Raw genomic sequence first — 16,839 nt, forward strand, 5'->3', positions numbered from 1 at the left:
GATTCAAGCAGAATGTTGTGGTGCCTTCTGAGGAAGCGGTTTATGTTAAGAGAAGAGGCTGAATATGTTAGAATAAGATCGGGAGTAGTATTTGCGGGTTCGGATTTGGTGTTTTTATCAGGTGGCGGCGGTCCTGTTTTTCAAATTTCTTAATCGCGCCGTTGATGACAGAATGTGGGTATTGTTGCCGTGTGACGTCATTGCTTAGCTGTTGACAGTTGGAGGCGAAATCGGCCTGGTCAGATGATATACGCCTAAACCGGAGAGACTGGCTGTATGGTATGCCGAGTTTACAGTGCTTGACGTGGTTGCTGCTAAAGTTGAGGTATTGGTGTCGGTCCGTTGGTTTTCTATATACTGTGTTCACGAGCTTATGGTCCGATATTTTCACTGAAACATCAAAGAAGTTAATGGCGGATGCCGAACATTCATGAGAGAATGAAATATTCTCGTGGGCGTTGTTGAAAGCACTGATGAAATTTCTGAGTTTCTTTTCTCCGTGGCCCCAAATGAGAATGATGTCATCGATAAACCTTCGATAAAAAAAAGGGGGCGGAATGGGGTGCTGTTTAAATATTGAGATTCCGATGCGCCCATAAAAATGTTTGCATAGTTGGGCCCTATCTTTGTTGCCATTGAGGTTCCATTAATTTGGACATAGTGCGTGTTATTAAACTCAAAGTTGTTCCGCTCCAGAACGATCATCAGAAGTGTACCGAGAGTTTTACCGTCAATTGAAATGCTCTGGGGGTAATCTTCGTATGCCTGAATAACAGATTTAATGCCGTCCGAATGAGGAATATTTGTGTACAGAGAGACGACGTCAAGCGTAACCAGTAGACTACCTGGAGGTATAATTAGATCCATAATATCAGCCAGAAAATGGTTGGTGTCTTTGACACAGGAAGGTAATGTTGGGGGAATGTCTTTGATTAGGCTGTCGATAAAACTGTACATTGGTTCAGTTACCGTTCCAATGCCGGAGATGATGGGTCTCCCTCGATTGCCTGCTTTGTGTATTTTGGTTAACATGTAAAATTTTCCAGGAACTGGACTTAAAGCTTGAAGTGACGCTGCGTTTTTTTCGCTAATCTCTTTCTTTTTCACAAGTATCGCCAATGTCTGGCTGACTTCGTCCTTGAAATGAGTGCTCTGATCGGTATCAGTTAATCTATAGAAGGAAGGAAGGAAGGAAGCGACACTTTGGCGAACCGTTAGCAAATGAAATTAAGATAACCGCTAAGCTTTGTCACGTTTGGCCCGTTCAAAAAGCTTCTTCTGTACATATACTGTGTGTGTGTGTGCGTGCGTGTGTGTGTGTGTGTGCGCGTGTGTGTGTATGTGTGCGTGTGTGTGTGCGTGCGTGTGTGTGCGTGTGTGTGCGTGTGTATGTGTTCATGTGTGTATGTGTGCGTGTGTGCGTGCGTGCGTATGTGTGCGTGTGTATGTGTGCGTGTGTGTGCGTGTGTGTGTGTGTGTGTGTGTGTGTGTGTGGAGAGAGAGAGAGAGCAAAGTGTCGCCGGGGCGGTATACTTGTTCACGAGCGGGGATTTACCGATTAGGTGGTGGTTCATAACTCTGCATTTTTATTTTTTATTTCGCTCAATTTTATATCGTAAGTGAGAGTGACTTGCTGCAGTAGCGTAGCCAGAAAAGTTTTTTTCGGGGGAGAGGGGTTCAACCACACTTTATGCATGCTCGTGCGTACGTGTGCGTCATATATCTCATACGTGCGTACGTGTGCGTGATATCATCATCAGCCTGTCTACGCCCACTGCAGGGCAAAGGCCTTTCCCATGTTCCGCCAATCAACCTGGTCCTGTGCTTTCTGCTGCCACGTTATACCTACAAACTTCTTAACCTATTCTATCCACCTAATTTTCTGTCTCGCCCTCACGCGTTTGCCATCCCTTGGAATCCAGTCAGTTACCCTTAATGACCACCGGTTATCCTGCCGACGTGCTACGTGCCCGGCCCATATCCATTTCTTCTTCTTGATTTCAACTATGATATCATTAACCCCCGTTTGTTCCCTGACCCACTCTGCTCTCTTCCTGTATCTTAAGGTTACACCTATCATTTTCCTTTCCATCGCTCGCTGCGTCGTCCTCAATTTAAAATGCGTGATATGTCACATGCAAAATTGAAAATTTTCGTCGGGGGAAAGAGGTTTGAACCCCCCCCCCCCTCCGACTACGCCAGTGACTTGCTGGGATATGTGAGTCGTCCCTGCATAGTTCCCTCCTTTAACCAAGCAACGCCGTCGTGTGATGTCATCGTTTGACGTCCTGTTACATGATGTCATAGTGACGTCACAATGAAGACACAAATTTAGGCGATCTTTGACTTCCTGATCACGTCAGCTGTGATCACGTGACTTCTCGGACCACTTCGTGTTCACGCCGACGCCGCCGACGTTCACTTTTCGCGCATCGTCAGGCATCTAAGGCTTTCTCCTTAATATTGAAATTCTCTACTACCCTATACAAGGAATGAATCATTTGTCCCACGAGCTCCGCATGAAATAGCCACTTGCGACAGATGGTAACAAATTAGATTTTATACGATCCCATGGACTGCATTAGTGATAATTAGATGTGGCGCTCATGGTGCGTGGGCTTTATTTGCATACAAATGGAGCGAAGATACAACTACTGGGCAGTTCAGTCTTCTTGCCGCATTATTCATTCGTTAGAGCCACTTTCATTCACGGCCCCGTCCAATCGACACGGAAGAATCGATCTTGGTCGACAATTTTTTCCTTCGGGCACACTTTGTCCCCATTGTTCTCACCAATGTAATCGTATTCAGCACCCCTCACAAATAGCCCCCCACGGTAAAGGCTCGTGAGAATCGATCTGAAAGCAATTTTCTAGAATCACAAAGAAAGCACTTGCCAAAGTTATACAGGCGGCTCAAGGCGTCTACATTAGGAGCCATGATGGAAATCGCTGCAGTTACGAGTGCGCTCATTCCTTTGAATTGAATCGCAACACAGAGTCTGCGTAGAAGGAACATATCACATCTACTGCCTTGGCAACCCGTGCTCAGCTCAGAGCGGTGTCTCTCAGCGGACAACACTAGTGAGAAGTCAAGGCAGAGGACAAGCAAGGTGAGAGGCACATCACAATGTTCTTTTTTTTCATCTTGTGCAGTAAACATCCTTAAAGGGACACTGAAGAAACAAGAGATTATTCTTGTATTATTAAATTACCCTTTGACAATACCGGAAGTAGAATCCATGCCGCGAGAAGACGTTTAGTAAGCGAAAAAACGCGGAAAAAGATAAATGCTGGTGGCGACGCCACCTTGAAGTTGCCGCACCAGCTCACCTTGACGTCATAGATTATGACTGCGTTCACTGAGGTCTACATAGTTCCTAATAGGTGAAAATGAAGTACATTGTCCTCTCAGGGCAGCAGACACTGTACGAAGTGTCAGCAAATCTTGTTGAGCCAATGTGACAGAAACACGAGAAAAAGATTACTTCGAAATCCATTACATTAATATGCGGAGATTATGGCGTGAAATTCAAACAGTATACTTTCACCATTAGTGTCTCCTCTATTATTGAACAAATGATTGCGAAACTAACGACAATAGAGCATTTAAGCAATGCTTCATCAGTATAAGTTGATTAACTGTTTCGCCTTAGTGCCCATTTAAATGCCGATGCTGAAGCCTGATGTCTTGTTCAACGCAATTTTTCGATGGAATACGCATCTATAATTTGGAATACGCATCAAACGTACCTAACAGATCAACTCGATGCAATACACAACAAATAAACAAGATTTATCAACAAAAAATACTTGCGCATCTACGGCATCACAGACACCAAGGAATCCCTTTTATTGCCTTCTCTTCGAAGACAGACGCCCTGCCATATAGTGCATCCCTGTTCCGCGAATCCCGCATCGATACTGCTCATAATATTCCCCAGTGTCTTGAGCACCCATTTAAAGGACAAGCCTTCCTTGCATGCACAAATTTGCATCGTCATTCACCACTAGTTTTGGCAATATACCATTGGAATAGACTACCGAGAGACATTGCATCCGTCATTAATCGCGATAATTTTGTTAACGAATTGAAGATTTTTTTTAATGTGTGATTATTTTTGTGTCCAGTGCTTACTTGCACATGATTTTTTGCTGCATATAAATATACCATGGTATGCACTCAGCGGTCTTCTTTTTATGCATGTTATTGTTACTGACCCCCCTCCCCTCCTCACTTGTGCAGTGCCCGAATGGGCCTTTGGGGTGTAGGAATAAAAAAAAAGAGTACTTTACAGCTTAAGCAGTTGGGTTCATGTTGCTTTTCTATCCATCATCAGGCTTGAAGTTGGTGTCGATGAACGAGTCTCGCAGCAGCAGCATGTCCCTCGCCGAGGCCCGATTCCATTCGGACTCGTGGATTCTTCGCTTGTCCGGCTGCCTGACACCCTTGAACAGCGAGGACCGACTACCAGAACGGCAATCACGAGGGGGATACACTGTGCTGACGGCAACATTAGCGATTACTGCATCATTGCTCGAGCTGACCTCCTTGCTGAGCCGCTCCCTCTTTGGAACCCGACGGCTGAGCATTTTCAACGGCGGTCTATTCTTCACTCTCAGACTGCTGTTGCTGGCCAAGGTGTCATCCCAGCTTGCCACCTTCCTCGCCATGTCTCGGGAAGTGCGGGCACTCGTGGCCCGAGCAGCGGAGTACGAGCGTACGTGCCGCCAGCCCGCGACACATCGCGCTTCTCTGCGCTGCAAGACCGCCTACAGGCAAGGAAAAGTCACAGTTTCGCCGCACAGACAGAGCGATGAATGCGATAGCAACAAATGGCAAGGCAGCCAACTCCTTTAGCATCCTATCAGACGCAACTGAACAACACACCGGTGAGGCGACCTTGTCTATCGTTTCAAAGCAAACTGACCGGTGAGAACACAGCACGTACAAATTTGTTGTGAGCCGCCTGCTAATCCCTGTCAAGGTAGGGCGCGCGCGACCGCGCCTGGCCGATCAACGCACGCAGTGCCTGCCGGAGCCACGCAGGCGCCCATACAATTGCTATCGCATCAACATGTTATCTTTACGCAGCTCACGTCACACGAACGGACAAGGCTGAAGGAATGCTACGTTGTTGCTAAACAAACTTCACGTTGGCCTAGTCCAAGCACGTGGGACTCGACCGTTGAGCCTAAGGAAGGGTCTCGTTTCGAAGCTTCCTTGCGCACTAAGCAGTTGTCTGTCCCTTTTGTATCTTGAATATTGCAGTGCGGGTGCGTTTAACAGCTTCTCGTCCTCCTCTTGCACTGCAAATGGTTTTTCTGCAGAAGTTACTGTCTATGTTAAAATATAATGGGTTGATTTTCTTGAAAGCTCTGGTTTCTTATCGCGAGGCTTGTCGAGGCATGTATCAGTCTCGTTAGGCTTGTCACCCATATTGTGCTAGCAATGTTGCTACATGCAACGTCCCGTGGCTATAATACCACTTGTTTACTCGCTGACACGCTTTTCTATAAACATTTGTTGAGCACTTTGGCGAGCGTTGCGGCCTACATTACCAAATGTCCATTATGTGCTATAGCAGAAGATATCTCGATTCTCGTAGTACAAGAACCCACGAAGTGTTTCAAGAGATATCTTCACCTTCCAGGGCGCTTCATCTTCTCGTGGTGACGGCTTTCTTCACCACACGTTGGTACGTGTTTCTCATGTGGGTGCACGAGAGCATACCAGCATTCCTCTCAGCGTCACTGTCCATCGTTACGGCACTAGCGGCCGCAGCTGTCACAGTCTGGGACAGTGCACCAGGCATTCTGGCCAAGTGCTTCGCCGAGGTCTTTGTCCAGTACCTGAGAGCCGAAAACATGGCTCTGGAGGCCGCAGCCCACGGGCAGGTGGTGGTCGTCGGCGCAGAACAAAGGTATACAGAGGGTGCCCTCAGTCGAAGCATGTTTTAACTTAATGTGAAGATACCTGCCCGGGTGTCTCTTTTGGGCATGAACCCTTGGGTTTCAGAGACAGCACTGGAAAGGTATAGACGATTTTCCGCAGCTGGTTTTCGCAATTAAAATCAGATGGCGCCATCGGCACCATGGCCTTGAAGTCCCTAGAGCGTGGCCTTGGGAAACACCGCGTCGTCTGCTCGGCGTCCCCATAGCGTTTGCGCGCACGCGTTGGGCCAGAGCAGACGGCAGCGCCGGAAGAAATACAACATGGCGGCGCCCATCAAAGCGGGTTCCTTCCGCCTCAAATTTATCACGTCGTCGTCGTGCGCTGTGTGGCCCGTAAGTTCGAAACCTACGCTTGTATTTGTTTTACATTTGCGTCCTGAAGTTTCGAGAGCAGTGTATTCGTCACTATTTTGCACTGTTTCTAAGATCTCAAATCCTCGCAGACAAGGCTTAGCAGGCGTGGCCGAGCAAACAGCAGATCTCAATAACAAAGACAAAAACATACCTGACACTTTGTTTTCAGCGTGAGACGACGCAAAGTGATAGCCGATTCCACCGTTTATTTATTGCTGTCAGGACAGTGGAGAAGTGGCAAGTGCGAGTTCGGATCGAAGCGGGTGGTCGCGTCTGCATGGCTGCTGCCATGGATATTTGTAATCACAGTTCCCGGTGGTTAGTGATGCAACAATTAAAGACATACGACATAAATATGAAGTAGAATAAAAATATCATGTATCGTTAGGACGTACTACATGAAAAAAGAACACAAATGTCTCAACCTTGTCCACATTTAGGCAATTAAATATAGGACTATGTTTTGCTGCGCAAACATATGACTTGCTTACACCCTATTGCATTCAACATGTGTGGTACAGCCCCGGTCACTTCGGTGGCACAAGGACAGTCACGATCGCGTGATCAAACATGGCCGTGTCCGCGTGCCACTGCGGACGCTGTGATTACTTGTCGGCAGTAAACACTGAAGCAGCCATTAGGCGTAAGACCGGGCAGAAGTACGGAGAAGTTAACACAGTCATGTTCGTTTATTCCCCCACCGGAATGGCATACACCACCACGCCTCCTTAACGAGAAACGCAATTCTCTTTGTTTTACATCATTTTTCAAACGACGACACATTTAACTCCAACATATGCTGGTGCATTCTGTTCTAAGCATTCTTCCAACTTGCAGGAGGGACGACCTTCGCACTGTGCTCGCAGATTGTCGGGCTAACGTGGAAGCCGTGCTGCGTTTGGTCAAAGCTGCTCAGAGCCTCCTGGGAACGCCGCTGCTGCTGTCCTTCGGCGCCAACATGGGTGTCGTGTGTGCCGTGCTCTACTCTCTGACCGACTCCTCGACGCCCACCGGCCTAATCATGTCCGGCATCCTGTATTCCAGCCTCAACTTCGCCGACGCCTTAGACGTCGCTTTTGCCTCGGAGTCACTCGCAAATGAGGTGATGTGCCTGTTGTAATTAACTAAAATCAAACAAGGGAAAAACTGTGAGTCTGTGATACACCTGTTTGTAGCACAAAACTAATAGAAATCACTTCTGGAAATTTTCTCATTAGCTAACAGTGTATTGCGACAGGTTCTACGCGTAACCAGAAGTCCAGGCAAGGTAATGTTCTCACTGTAGTGCACGAAAACACGTGGACGGCGGCAGAAGAGGAGACGCAGCGCTAACAACTGAGTGTTTTGTTGTGCGGGCGTAATCATGTATACATGCCCAGACCAGCTAACCAGAGAAATGATCGAAGCTGCAGAGAATAAAAATAGACATTGCATTAGTGCCTGTAAGTCATTTATTAGAGAGATAAGTGTTGTTTTTTTCTGTCACGGGTTGACCTTGCTGGGTTGAGTTGGTTGTTTGTTTCCCTCTCATTTTCCTTCATGCGCTGATGTGCTTGATCACGTGCAATAAAACCATTACTTGTTCATCAATAATGTGTCCTGTCTATCGTCGCTGTCCGTGGGCTTTTGTGCGCCACTGCCAGAATGATATCGTACCAACTATAGCCGGTTAGCCTGTCTTTTTGACGATAGTGTTCATTTTTGTGGATTGGCTAACATTATTTTTCTGCCTTATTTCTGTATCGTGCTATAATACCCTCTGTAACACCTGCGGACATTGACGGCACAACCGGATGAAAGTGTTCAAAAAACATACACATTCATAGTGCAATAGCGCAAAAACACAGGGACACAGGCAAGAGAGACGATACAGGCGCTAACTTTCAACTGACGCTTATTTTTTCGGAAACACACATATATACATATATACATATAAACAAAATATTGGTCATGCGCAGTGACTCCGTTCGACAGCAAAAACAAAAAATTCTCACTTTCCCAGTCACATCCATGAGACCAGCAAATCTATTTATTTATCCGACAGGGATAAAGATGGATGGCTTATGACTTAAATTTGAACCGTTCAATGGAAAACGCTTCGGCTACCTCTCTAGCTCTTTGATCGCCGTTCTGAAATAATATGGTTGTGTCATCAAAACACGGGGTACATTTGCACTCTGCGCAGTGAAGGGACAGGTGGCTACTTGGCCTGCATTTCAAGGAAGAATGGTGTTCACGAATGGATGGCTTCAGAACGGTGCAACAGGGAAGACGAAAAGACGAAAGATCACACGAACTCTGTGATATGGAATAAACTTTAGTTGTGAGTCGGCGCTTGTGTTCGTGTGATCTTTCGTCTTTTCGTCTTCCTTGTTGCGCCGTTCTGAAGCCATGCATCTGTACCAACTCGCCCAATTGTCAGTGGCGTTCACGAAGTCGAATGTTTACGCAACGTCCAGATTGTCCGACATACGTGCGACCACATGACATTGGTAATTGGTAAACAAGAGCCTTCTTATTGCATTCTACAAACTTCATGGTATGGCGCATGTCACATTTCCTAGCCAAGTCATCACTTCCTTTGTTGTACATACGCTCAACCGCGGGGCACACACGGCTAAGTTTGCTTTTAGCGGAACATATTACCTTCACATTGTATTTTCTGCCAATCTTTTTTAAGCGATGTGAGAAGCTATGGACATATGGAAAGACAGCCATTTTCATCTTTTCTGGTTCACATGCTTTTTTCGATTTATTTGGCGATTTAAAATACTTCACTGCTTTCTCGCACTTTGCGAGCAATGACGAGGACGGGAACCTACTTGCTTCAATCGAGCAACCTGGCCTTCAAGACTCTGCCTCATCAATTGGTGACACGTCTTCGACGGTGCAGACTTAAAGCAAGAAAAAGCAATGCTGTTCTTAACAAGCTTTGTGTGGGAATATCAGAAATTCAAAAGTGGTTTTTCAGATCTTGGTGCATACATGTAACACGTGTGGTCCGCATCAAAAGATAAGGTCAAGTCTAAAAACTGCAGTTTGTTACCCGTAGGCAGTTCACATGTAAAGTTTAAACCATCACCATGCTTCTTGAAGAGCGATAGAACTGTGTCTTTAAAGTTGTCCACCTGCGAACAGCTGCCAAGAACCAAATAATCGTCAACGAAACGGACTATTCTTTTTACGCTACCAGGTAACTTCGCTTCAATTTTGTGGTCTAATTTAGCTAAGAAAATGGAGCTTAAAACCGGAGCAACCTTTGAGCCAATGGAAACTCCCGACTTCTGAATGAACACTTGACCGTTAAAACCGACAAATGTGTTGCGAAGGTAAAAGACCAGTAATTCCAAAAACGATTGGACGGGCATACCGGAAAAGTTTCTGAAGGAAACCTCATCATTGTCTTGAGTGATAGTTTCCTTAACGTACTGCATCAACTGGTCCTGTGGCAACGAATAGTAGAGATCTTCTACGTCCACACTAAATCCAAGTAAACAAAGAAAAAACACAACAAAAAGCAGAAATATATCTTAAATAAGCGAGAAACGCAGTAGATGACATATAGTGAGCACCTGAGTTCTGTCGTTCGCTCAGACCACGTCGACTTTTCTCCGAACTGTTATGTGTTTTTCCCCCTTTTTTTAAACTGCATTTTGAGATTCCTCATTCTATTTTGTATCACAGTTTCTGCTTTATTTTATTTTCTTTAAGGTGGCCGAGATGAAGTGGACGCTCCGGTCTCTACCATTCCAGGGCCACCTGGATAAATTCGCAAAAGACGTAAGCCGCATCGATGGACATAGCACGGAGCACTTCGGTTTAGAGAAAGCGCTGAGACTTTCATGCTGGCTCACTCGCTGGTACTTCTTCAGAATCTGGCTAACGATGCAATCATCGTAGCGTCACATTACCGGAAACGCTGTAATTTTTAAGCTGTCCCACAGACATCGAATTAACACACACCGCAGCTGATCGTCGTATTAAACTTTGTGAGGTTATTTAGGCGAGAGGACTCTAAGAAAAAAAATATTTATTAACATTATATTCGACAGACCCCAGAGCCTGCAGAAATCATAGCACTTTCGGACACATTTCTGAAAAGTTTTCGTGCATATTTTTCTAAACTACTGAGTAACACTAAAGCTAACACCAACGCTGAAAGCTCCGACACCCTGTCACGCCAATATGCCATGTTATTGCTTAAAGGGACCCTGCAACACTTCTAAATGCGAAGAACTTCTTAGCGCCCCGAAGACACTTTGACAGTTTCTATCTATCTATCTATCTATCTATCTATCTATCTAGCCGCCTACGTTTGGGCGCTCTCGTAGTCGTCTCCTTATTAACTTTACACATACGAAAATTTGCATGGGAGGGCATTTGTTCATGGAGAGCACGATGAACAGGTCATTACAAGAATACCGTGATATACTTATCGCGTACGTCATGAAACCCTCGTGTCATGAAACCTGTCGCGTACGTCACGTCCCGGATATGTATATGTATGTATATATATAAAAAAGGCACAAAGAAAAAGCAGAAGAAAAGAATTCTCGAGTACCCGACCGCGGATTCGAACCAGCAACCCCTCGCTCTCCAGCGCGCTGCGTTAGACAACTCAGCCACACGCCATGTATGCGCCGGCGAAATAACGGCGAGCTATTTATATACACTTGTACCGCTGGTGGTAAGCAAATCTCAGAGGAGCGTGAGCATGTTTTCTATCAAGCAACGCTCCTAATTTTCTTTCAATTTGAAAACCGCCCTTGATACGCGCACGAGAAAGTGGCCCTTTTCTGTACCCACTCGCGATCTGGAAGGAAAAAATACAAAAACACCTGGGCGTGACCTCGGCACACCTTATATCAGACGCCCCCGTGTGACAGGAGACGCAGGGGGTCAATCCACTCGCCGCAGTTTAAAAGAAACAGAAATATCTAAAAGCATCTGATTCTCCACTGTCGACACTTGCAGCGCGTTGCTCAAGCACAAAGACGTAACAACTGTGACAGTTGTTAGTTCACGCTTGCCCTGTGCATGCCTGTGCGTTCTTTTCGGGCGTCCTCCTTTGTGCAGCGGCGCACTGCAAGCATCGAGCTGCTTCTCGCTTTTCGTGTGACATCCCCATTTCTTGCTATCGCATTCATTGCTTCGCCCTTGCGGCGAAACTGTGACCTTTTTCCTCTCTCTGTGTACTCGTTCTGTCGCCCATCAGCGTTATTGCCTCTCACGCCGAACAAATCGGCACACGGTTTCTGGGAGCGATGCAGAAGACGAAGAGGACGAAGGGAGCGCGTGCTGGTTCATGATGATGATAATTTGTGTTCGCGACTAAACGGGCTTCAATAGCTCCGCTGTTAAAATGTGCGTAGCTTGCATTAAAGGTGCAAGGCTGGGACCAACAACGGAGCTAGTGTTCGGACTCCCGAGGAAGAAGCTGCCGTCTCAAGCCCGTATCCCTGCCCCGCTTAAACGACATCGGTCTGGCGGAAGTACGTGCCACGTGACTAGTATTAAGTGAGAGTTATTGCATCCCACGCCGGACAAATCGGTGCACGTGTTCTGGGAGCAAAGCAGAAGATGAAGACGAAGAAGAGGACGAAGTGAGCGCGTGCCGTTAAGGACGATGACATTTTTAGATGCGAAGCAGCTTTCGCGCTGGGCTGTGCCCGTAGTTTCATTGGCGACCGTCCGCTTTCTACCACCTTAGCATAGCCATCTTAGCGCGCGCTCGCGTCAAGGAGAAGTCTTGTTCCTCTTGTTCTTCGACCGCCTTGATGATGATACGTGCAGAGCACTTTAGGGGCCTGGACTGCCGTATGCTGTCCTAGCTTGGAGTAACGTAGACAAAACCATGTGTGCTGGCACGCGCTAGCGCGTTCGGGCCTGTGTAAGGGGCTGGGTAAGATGCTGTGGCCTCTCCCCCTTACACTCTCTCAGCAATCACGTGATGGCGTCGGGGAACGAGATTCTGCAGACGCGCGATGAACCCGCGTGGCGTGCTCCAACAAGAGTTCGAGACGAGTAACAGCAACAGCAACTACAGAATGTGAGAAGGGCGTGAGGGCCCACCTGCACTACAGTAAATTCACGGTGTGCTCCACTTGCAAGGACGCGTTAACATCGGGCAAGGTGCCCGTGATGAACGGAACTTTAAGTCAACCCACGCGCTGCTTCGCATCCCCACATGGTTCCCTTTAGTGGGAGATGGTGTAATTTTTTTGTTCGCGACTAACGGCGATTCTCCGAGTTTAACAGCTCCACTGCTAAAAAAGTAAACCTGTTCAAAATGTTCTTCTTTTGTTTCAGGTGCGGTCATTTCACGAAATCTTGGACCCGTCAGCTATGTTTCTCAGAGCTCATGGTTTCTTTCGTGTAAACATGGCGCAGATGATATCGGTAGGTGCGGGCATTGTTTCCTTCAGTATTTACTAGAGGAAACTCTGGCGCTGCGACAGCCACCATGGGAATCATGGGAAGTACATGTATTTGCCCAGACCTCGTGCTTGCGGCTTCGAACGCACTTGTAGCTTTGTTTAATGTTGTGTCTTGGCTTTTGTTTCGGATAAAAGAGTGGATCATTGTGAAGTTCGTGAGCCTATCTGAATTGGTGAGCCTAAAAAGGCTATGGTGGTGAAGCGGAAGTGCTGAACGTTTTCTGAACCTCGTCTCGCGACAAAGCGGCTGCAAGCAACACGGAGCCAAACGGAGCCGAAAGAACGAAGTTTAGACAAATCCATGTACTACCCATCATTCCCATGCTGGTTGAAGCGCCATGCGTTGCAGCTCCCATAGACACTAGCGCCAGGGTTCCCTCTAGTATTTAATTAGGAAACTCTATGGGTACGGGCGCTCCGCACAATTTCTCACGCGGTTGGTAGAAGTAACCAAAGTTCGCCAGCATCCAAACAGTCCTACGTTGTACCTGACCTCTTCGACACCTCTTACATAGCGTGCAAATGAAAGAAGGATAATGCTTCGACAGCCTCGTCTTAATTGTTACACAGCTCAATGAAACCAGCCGACCTTGAAGCCAAAGAAAACATAGGGGACATTATTTGCAGTTTTTAACTGTAAAGTAATAATTATGTGATAAATGTAAAGGAACTAAAACGGACGACTTGCCGTCGGTTGGGACCAAACCAAGAATGTACGAATCGCGCGTCGGATGTTCCACTAATTGAGCTACCACGACGCTCGTGCCGTGGCATCAGGGCTACGAGTGGCGCTGGTTAACTCCCCCAGGATTGCACGCACAGAAATACACAAAAGAGTGCACGAGGAAACGACCGCCGCCGTAGCTCAATCGGTAGGACATCGGACGCGTTTTCCGAAGGTTCGGTTGCACAAGTTCATGGATTACGTGTGTCACAAAATGCTTCATGTCACTGTTTATATCTGCCGCGCGTGTAGACCTTTGTTCATTATACAGCTATGTTGCTCGATAAAGACTTCAAATGTGAGCGGAATGCGGGACGGTCGTTTTCCGTTTCCTACCCATATTTGTGTTAACTGTGACACTCAAAAATCCGTCGCTAGAAAGGTCAAATAACTGGTCTCGCTAAGCTTAGGTTGGTTTGGATTAGGCTTTTGTCACGGCTGCTTTTATTTTGAGTAGCATTCATAAGATACTTCGTGCACTTTCCGCCTTCCGTCCACTCGTGTGGATGGATGCATGCATTCAATTTTATGTATTTTTTTATATTTCAGATGAGTGCAGCGGTGATAACGTACACTGTTATCCTCATACAGACAAGTCAAAGTGTCAAGGGAACAACATCGTCAGACTCTGCACGTTCCAGCCAGAGATAATAAAAGCCACATGTACGAGTGATCCCTTTCAGTTTCTTTTCCTGGTCCTATTGATAGCTCAACGTGACGTCATGGACGCAGGTTCTTGACGTACTGTTACTCCAACATGGCGGCTTTGACGACGTCAAGGCAAAGTAATGACGTCGCGGTCATCCTACTTCAATGACGCCGCTGGAACGTTTGTGGCCACTGTGCATGAATAGGAAAGAACCTGCGCGCTATGCCCTTATAAAATTAGCGTGACGTCACAAACCTCGCGCCCCACCACGATGGTACGCAGGCATGGCGGTTTCAGTGACGTCAATGCGAGCCGTCTGTACTTTACCTAATAAACATACCGGAGTACCTGAATGAATACTTATCTGCGCGTTTACTTCTGCTTAGTTACGTCTCGGTGTCAGATTCCTGCCATCAATTGTAAGGGGGTTCTACGCTTTGTAGCTCCTATTGAGGCGCTGCTCACTGTCTGGCTTCTCAGCGCGTGCACACACTTGCAAAGTGCGATAGCGCAGAACACAACACTCACTACAGCACGAGACTCACGATGATGTCCACTGGAGGTCGAAGGCCTCCAAGTGAGACTGACAATTGGATCAGTTAGTACGGATTCATTATTGTGAATAAGATAAGAACACAGAAGACACAGGCAACGACTCTCAACCGAAATTTTATTCGCATGCGCAGAACCTAAATATGTACCCGCATATGGCTACACAATACAAAAACAAAACATTTACCCGTTTAAGTAAGACACTTCTATTTTTTTGCAACTTGACAGATGGGAAGCTGACGCATGACCCTTTTTTATTCTGCTTACACCATGCCTCGATTATCTCCCGAGTTGTCTGGTGTTCGGCAACGATGGTAGTTTTGCTGAACTGAGTGCACGACCACACGACCACACAGACCAAGGGGTGCAAAGGGGGCACTTGCCTCCCCCCGCTCCAAGAAACACCCCAAGCCAAAATCCTGCCGAAGACTATGGGTGTGGCCTACATAGAGAGAGCCAAACTACGAAAGATCGTGCACAACACCCGTAGCACAATTGATTGCTTGAGTTCTATGATTCAAGCCGCAGCTCAGCGTCTTCTTTTTTTTTTCGCCCCTGCTTTTTTCTTACACGTCCGCGAATTCCTCCTAGTTTATTTGGCACAACAAAAAATACTTTCACACCGCGAATCTGCCAGCTGCGATTTTCAGTCCTCGTGACTTAGCGTGTGGGGATGCTATCACCCCCTGTAAAGCCGTTTGCGCCTAATGGCGCACGCGCGTCTCGCGGATAGGCCGCAGTTAGGTTAAACGGCCGCCGAGGGAGACGTGGCGCTGTGCTCGCGCCGGTTAGAGTTAGCGCGTTGGTGCGGGGAGGTTAAGCCGGCGTGCAAGAAACAGCAGCGAGCCCCTCTTTAGGGTTTGGCGGCATGCGTGAATGGACGTCTCCCGCGGTGGGTCCGTGGGGGACGATACCGCGGCCCGTTTCCCGCGGGCCCCTCGTGGTGAGTCGAACATCGGCGAGGCCGCAGTAGCGGCGCATTGTATGTCTTATGCCGTCTTGGGTGTATGTGTTATGTTTTCCGCGTATTGTATTAGCATTGTATAAGGTTACTTAGCGTGTTACTAGTTGTGTATCAGATTCGGTAGGTGAGCTCGCCGTATTTAAAAGCAGATGTTAATAAATGTGTACGTGGTTGTTGCCCGACCGCGTGAACTGTCTCTGTGTGTTCCGAGAGCGGCCATTATCTTCAGACCCCACAAGCGTGAACATTTGATACTACAGTACCATTTTAACACGAAAGTTTTTTATGCCGGGGTCCACCAGAGACTCTTCTGACATCATTTCCGCCACGGATATGACGCCGGTAAAATGCACACGAACAGATGGCACGGAAAAACCAGAAGAAAAAGTTTCGTTGATTAGGATGACCTGGTAGTCGGACCCAGGACCTCTCGGGCCACGTTATCAGGAGCCGGGCTCTTTACCCAGTGCGCTACTGACGCCCATGCGTGAGCCTTTGCAAACGCGCTTTACATCGTTCATGCCTTCTCCCTTTCACAGAGGCCTTGGTTAGCGTGGGGCAGAGTCGCCGTCTTGGCCAGGTGAAGAGAAGTAGTGCATCATGGCACTAACGAGCGCCGACAGGACGCGCTTCAGTAGTCTCAGCGCAGCGGACGCTGGTTCCCCGATTTCAACTTCATTTTGTTTCAATACAGTTTGTGTGAAAGCTTTGTTGCAGTGAGAGACCCGCCATCGGGCAACGGAACTCCTTCGGACGTTCTTGGCTCAAGCTACGAACTCTGCCTCTCGCGTTCCTGAAGTGCTGTGTGGTAGCGCGTGAATGAGAAGAACTGTAGGTTACCCAATTGCTGGAGAGCGCACACCTTGCCGTTTCTCCCCTCAAATGACGAAGCTTTCCATGAGCGCATATCGAGTACTATACTCGGCCAAGGAAAATTCTGAGCTCCGCCCATGGAACCTCCCCGCGCCTGTCTTGTGAAAGACACTGGTGCAAGCTCGAAGCGTAACTACTTTTCCTCGCCTAATGTAATTGTCCTGGACCGTATTAAGAGTTAAATATTCCTCGTTTCTACCTAAAACCTTACGTTCGGTGAAACATCGATGTCAGAAAGCCAGACGAAGTTTCCCAGGACGTTCAAGTTTCCGACTTAAAACCAGTGACACAAACATGTGTCTGTATGGGAAAGTCAAGTACCTGAAACACTC

At 47.3% G+C, this 16,839-nt stretch overlaps 1 protein-coding gene across 1 annotated transcript; it reads left to right on the plus strand.

Annotated features, from left to right (window-relative positions):
• Positions 1–4,356: 4,356 nt before the first annotated feature.
• On the plus strand, positions 4,357–14,139 carry LOC119392749 (uncharacterized). The gene is made up of 6 exons (XM_037659707.2): positions 4,357–4,778; positions 5,609–5,923; positions 7,146–7,410; positions 10,020–10,088; positions 12,618–12,707; positions 14,019–14,139. Exons 1-6 carry the CDS (start codon positions 4,357–4,359, stop codon positions 14,118–14,120), a joined length of 1,263 nt encoding a protein of 420 aa, XP_037515635.2. The 3' UTR covers positions 14,121–14,139.
• The last annotated feature ends 2,700 nt before the right edge of the window (positions 14,140–16,839 follow it).

This window comes from Rhipicephalus sanguineus, chromosome 5 (genome assembly GCF_013339695.2).
Source record: "Rhipicephalus sanguineus isolate Rsan-2018 chromosome 5, BIME_Rsan_1.4, whole genome shotgun sequence".
Classification (NCBI taxonomy): domain Eukaryota; kingdom Metazoa; phylum Arthropoda; class Arachnida; order Ixodida; family Ixodidae; genus Rhipicephalus; species Rhipicephalus sanguineus.